Source organism: Perca flavescens, chromosome 24 (assembly GCF_004354835.1).
Source record: "Perca flavescens isolate YP-PL-M2 chromosome 24, PFLA_1.0, whole genome shotgun sequence".
Classification (NCBI taxonomy): domain Eukaryota; kingdom Metazoa; phylum Chordata; class Actinopteri; order Perciformes; family Percidae; genus Perca; species Perca flavescens.
In genome coordinates, this window is record NC_041354.1 from 14,763,222 (window position 1) to 14,769,475 (window position 6,254).

General features: G+C 40.0%; 1 protein-coding gene across 1 annotated transcript in view; it reads left to right on the top strand.

Moving 5' to 3' along the window:
* Positions 1 to 5,540, top strand: part of LOC114550701 (zinc finger BED domain-containing protein 1) — a 7,981-nt gene extending 2,441 nt beyond the window's left edge. Inside the window, exon 2 of the mRNA XM_028571474.1 lies at positions 3,366 to 5,540. Within this exon, the coding sequence (XP_028427275.1) occupies positions 3,416 to 5,461 (2,046 nt within the window). The 5' untranslated portion in view covers positions 3,366 to 3,415 and the 3' untranslated portion in view covers positions 5,462 to 5,540. The remainder of the gene's footprint in view (positions 1 to 3,365) is intronic.
* Positions 5,541 to 6,254: the final 714 nt, after the last annotated feature.

Below are 6,254 nucleotides of genomic sequence, written 5' to 3' on the forward strand. Positions count from 1 at the left end.
CTTTCACTGTTAGAATGTACATATGAAAGATGACTCTTTGTAAGTGGGCAAACCTGCAAAATCAGCAAGGGGTCAAATACTTATTTCCCCCACTGTATATATATATATATATATATATATATATATATATATATATATATATATATATATATATATATACACACACACACACACACACACACACACACACACACACACACACACACACACACACACGTGTCACACATGTGTGGGTGGTCAGTAATATCGTAAATGGCTTAAATTTGGTCTTTTCCTGGTTTTAAAGGCTGCATTACAGTAAAGTGATGTCATTTTCTGTTACCTGACTGTTCTAGCTCTTCTATTATTTGTTTACCTTTACCCACTTAGTCACTATAACTACATTACTGAAGATTATTTATCTAAAATCTCATTGTGAAAATATCTTGTTAAAGCACCAATTTTCAACCCTATAATATCGCCACAATATCGTCATCGAGGTGTTAGAGTAAGAATATTTCGTGATATCTGATTTTCTCCATATCACCCAGCCCTATAGTAGCCTAATACACATTCAAATAACTATATTCAAAAAGCAGCTGTAAGTGCTTTTGTAATTGCCAGACAAAGCAGAGCCAAAGGAGGATACCAATAAAACAATGGAGAGCTGAACAAAAGCAAGACAAAATGTAGTTAAATTAAAAACCAAGAAGACAAAAGATGCCAAAGAACAAATAACAGAGAGAGAAGACAAAATAAAAACATGACTAGGATTGGGCATCGAGAACTGTTTCCGACTTGGAATTGGTTAAAAAAAATCACGATTCCAATGGAATCATTTCTTTAATGGAATCGTTTGGAAAATTTGGTTTCCAATACGATCATCGGTTCCAAATTCAACATGCACAAGTTGTTAAAATCAAAACGATGCCCAACCCTAAACATGACATAAGAAAATGCAAATAAAAAGGATCAAATCAATAAAAAAGAGAAAGGGATGACATCACATGAGGATAAAGTCCTTATTCAGCCCGACAAATCAGCTCTTCAGATATTTTTCTCTTTTACTCCCCCAATTTCAAAGTCTAATTTGAAAACGTTCTTTTCATGTTTTTTCCCCTTTTATTCCTCTTTTACTCTCATTCTCCTTTCTTTCCCTTTTTGTTTTTTTATTCTTTTGGTCCTTTATTTCTCGATTTCTTTCTTCTTGTCTTTCTTCCTCTATTTCTTTTATTGATTAGACTAGATTTAATCCGTGAGTCATCTTTTTAGATGGAAAAAAAGTAAAACTTCTGATTGTGGCTTGTTAAATGTGACTATGTTCTAGTTTCTTCACTCCTCTGTGACAGTAAACTAAACATCTTTTGAGTTGACAAAGCAAGACATTTGAGGACTCTACTTCGGCTTTCGGGAAACAATCTTTGACATTTTTCTCCATTTTCTGACATTTTATGGACCAAACAACTAATCCATTCATCCGAGAAAATAATCCACACATTAATCCAAAGTGAAAATAAGTGTTAGTTGCAACCCTAGTATATTTGACTAGAGCTGGGCGATATGGAAAAAATCTAATATCACGATATTGTTGACCAAATACCTCAATATCGATATTGGGGCTAATGTGTATATAATAAGTGGGTAAAGGCAAATAGTAGAAAAGATAGAACAATCTGGTAGAGTCAAAAAAATTACATCACTCTACTGTAATCCAGCCATTAAAACCATGGACAGACAACACTTGTGTCATATCACGATATTAGGATATCCAAAATCTAAGACGATATCCAGTCTCATATCACGATATCAATATAATGTATTGCCCAGCCCTAATTTTAACAGCACGATAGCTTAACTAGCTGCCAAAATTGCCAAACACTATGGGATTATATGAGTTTTGTAGCCGTAAATCTATTTTGTGCATGTGTTTTTCAAATTTGTGGAGGAATATTTTAAACTTTGAGGCTCGTGGGCGTGAAAAAAAAAAAGTCAAAATTCTCACTTGTAATTCATGCCTCGTGTTTGTAACTTCAGTGTCACACGGGCACAAAGGACATTTTTTTGATGTAAAGGTCCCAAACGCAGATAGGAAATTTGTGTGATTGTTGCTCAGACTTTGTGAAACCTCCAGTGATTTCTTTTTTTAACACCTGCACGAAATAATTCTACAGCTACCAAACGTTTTTACAAGCTCAAAATAATAATGACCTTTTATATGATCCTATACAACATCTCTCTTAAATGGTTTAAAAAAAAGAACTTTAGGCTACATTATAAAGTTCATGAAGGTAGATTTTATCAGTTAACGGATTTCCTGCCTTGATGTGATTTTTCCTTGTAATTGAGTTTCTTGTTATGTATGCATGTCAACATTAGGGATGTAAAGATGCAACGTGAATGGATTAAAGATGGCTATATTTGAAGCGTGTTTTTGTCAGTTTACGTTTTTGTCGCTTTTTACGATGTTTTCTGAGTTTTTATTGCTTTTTTGTCTTAGTTTATTCATTTGAAGATTGTTTTCTATTTATGTAGTTAATTTGTCATCGGATTTGTTTTAGAAATGTTTTTGTTATTTAAGATAAAACATAACTCAGCTCATTTTGTTAAAGGTCCCATGACATGGTGCTCTTTGGATGCTTTTATATAGACCTTAGATAATACTGTATCTGAAGTCTCTTTTATATAGACCTTAGTGGTCCCCTAATACTGTATCTGAAGTCTCTTTTATATAGACCTTAGTGGTCCCCTAATACTGTATCTGAAGTCTCTTTTATATAGACCTTAGTGGTCCCCTAATACTGTATCTGAAGTCTCTTTTATATAGACCTTAGTGGTCCCCTAATACTGTATCTGAAGTCTCTTTTATATAGACCTTAGTGGTCCCCTAATACTGTATCTGAAGTCTCTTTTATATAGACCTTAGTGGTTTTGTTTAATTCTTTATTTTAATTTGTCTGCACCTCATTCATTTCGTTTAGAATCCTGAATACTGTATATATTGTCAACTTAAAAACGTGATTAGCCCTTGTGTTGTCCTTCGGGTCACCGGGACCCAAAGGACAACACAAGGGTTATGTACTTCCGTTTATTTTGTTTAGAATTGCTATCTAAACCCTGTCTCTTGTAAAGTAAGTAAGAAAGTTTGTTTCTAGAGCACATTTAAACACAGTTTAAGCTGGCCAAAATGTTGTACAAACAAGCACTAAGGTGCTATATTAACCCTTGTTTTGTCCTTTGGGTCACAAGGACCCGAAGGACCACACAAGGGTTAGTGAGTTGTGTGTGATTATATCGTTAGATTTAGATTTTCCATCTCAGTGTAGCTTCATAAATGTCTGGAATGTTTTTTTTTAATCAACATCCTCCCATGTTTCCATTCTTGTCAGGTGCTCAGTAAGTGAAGGCATCAAAGTGGATTGCTTACAAAAAGGAACCAATGGAGGGTAAAAGTTCAGGACCTTCATGCTCTGGCCCCAATCTGGTGGCACACCCGCGGGCGAAAAGCAAAGTCTGGAAATACTTTGGCTTTGACACCGACGCCTATGGCTGCATATTGCACTGGAAACGGATTTACTGCCGTGTATGTATGAGTCAAATTGCCTACTCTGGAAACACCTCCAATCTTTCTTACCACCTTGAAAAGAACCACCCCGTGGAGTTCAGCGAGTTTGTGAAGAGCAACACGGATCAGATGCGAGAGGCGTTTGCCACAGCGTTCTCCAGGATAAAGACTGAGCCCTCGGGTCCACACGTTCAGCAGCAATCGCAGGACACCAACTTAAGGCAGAGCTCGGGCTATGAAAACAGACGACACAATGACCTGACAACGGCCGTCATCAACTTCATCTGTGAGGGGTTGTACCCTGTGTCTGTCGTTGAAGAGCCTACTTTCAAGACGTTAATGAGCACCGTTGACCCTGGGTACTCTCCACCGAGCAAAAGTGACCTGGCAGTTAAAATGCTTCCTCAGATGTACTGCCGTGCCCGGGACATGGTCTTTAGTGAACTTGCTGGGGTTGTGAACTGTGGCGTTACTACAGATCTTTGGCAAAGCCAAACCCAGAACCGGTCGTACATTTCGCTCTCTGTGCATTCTGTTAATTACAACAGTGCTACTGGCTTCTCTATGACCAACAAGTGTCTTAAGACTTTCGAAGTGCAAGAGGACAACACGGCCGAGAACATCACAAGAGCGATGTATGAGGCATTTGTTGAATGGGGAATAACCCATAAAGTCAGCGGTGCCACCACAAACGGTTCGGTGGACATCATGAAAGCATGCTCCCTCCTGGAGCTGTCCGTGGAAATGCCTTGCCTTGGACATACTGTCAATCGCGCAATGGATGAAGCCTTCCAGCTGCCGCGTGTCGACAGCTTTTTGGGATGTTGCCGCAAGCTCATCGATCATTTCCAAGAACCGGCAATGTATCTGCTAAGGGATAAACAGAAGCAGCATGGCCTCCCTCAGTGTGCACTCATCACAGACCGAGGTAGACCTTGGTTGGCCACGTTGGCAATGTTGCAGCGACTGAAAGAGCAACAGGTTGTTGTAACTGCAACGCTTGTAGAGGGTTCAAGCGCTCATCATTTCAGCTTTGATAGCCCTGACTGGGCCTTGTTGGAGGGCTTGATTTGCGTTCTCCAGCCTTTTAAAGTTGTGGCAAACATGATCACTTCTTGCAGGTACCCGACCATTAGCATGGTTAGGCCCGTGCTTCATATGCTGCTGAACACCACTCTTAAAGCCAAGGAAGGGGACCTCAAAGAGATCAGCATGACCAAAGAGGTCATCTCAAAGGTCCTGTCAAGCACCTATTCACAGAACACCCAGCTATCGCAAGAAATTTCGACGTTCCTCAACATTGCGACATTCTTGGATCCTCGATACAAGAAGCTGCCTTTCCTGTCCACTCAGGAACGCTCCAAAATTGAGAGTAACATCGTGGACGAGGCAAAAGCAGTCCTTGAGAAGCAGATTGCCGAGCGACCGTGCCTAGGGGAATTCTCCTTGATATCAGACGAGCCACCTAGCAAAAAGCAGACGCCTCTACGAGAGTCTTCAGTCGGCAGTGCAACCCAAGACAACCCTTTGGCTGCCATATTTCGTCAGTCCGATGCAGACCAGAGCCAGGAGGAGCTGCATGCCCAGGTTGTAGAGGAGCTGAGCAACTACAAATCGCAAAGAGTCCTAGGTCTGAATGAAGACCCTTTGCTGTGGTGGTCGAGTCATGCGCCCTTGTTTCCCACCCTCCCCAAGGTGCTCCAGAAGTACTGGTGTGTTCCTGCCACCTGTGTCCCTCCTCACAGGCTGTTAAGTTCCTCTGGGACGGTCCTGTCTGGGAAAAGGAACCGCATAGCTCCAGCTTTAGTAGATCAGCAGGTCTTCTTGTATGAGAACTCGCGGAGCTACTGTGAGCCTGAAGCCTGTGAGGACGATTTGGACAATGAGGGAAGTGGTAATCTGGGCCAGCAACTTGAATGACTGGGCTGAAAATTGCAAAAAGTCATAGTATTTTGTAGAGATGGCCCGATATCACTTTTTTGCTTCCCGATACCGATTCCGATACCTGAACTTGCGTATCGGCCGATACCGAGTACCGATCCGATACCAGAGTGCCATATATTTCATTATGTTTTAACAGCTGTATACTACTATCCCTGTATGGATGTGATATGATTTCTATCTCTGTTGTCGGTCTGGCTCAGGTTAAACTCTTTGTGAAACATGAACAAACACAAACAATGAATGCCCCAGAACTTTCTTTTATTCTCCAGTTTGACAGTCAGTTATAACGGAAAAAGAACATAAATAAACTACTTTAACGTAGATTTTCTTTAAGGCTTTATTACGTGGTATCGGATCGGTGCATAAACTCCAGTACTTTCCGATACCAGCGTTTTAGGCAGTATCGGAGCCGATCTCGGTATCGGAACATCTCTAGTATTTTGCTGACCTTACGCCACGCGTAAGGTGCATTAAGAAATGAGATCAAGGTTTATCAGTCGGTCATTATCAATGTTATGGACCCGTAATAACTTAACTAGGGCTGGGTATTATTTTGATAGTTTCATCGTTTCATAGTTTGCATAGGACTTCACATAAGGTGATGACGACATCACAAGCGTAGAGATAGGCCTGTAATAATTACTAAGTAATTGTCTAACCACATTTATTTAATTTTTTTTACATGATCACATTATTTTGTACAACCGCAATTTAAGCATTAGAGCATTTTTTTTTTATGAGATTGGTCACACTATTGTTTGGATCCACC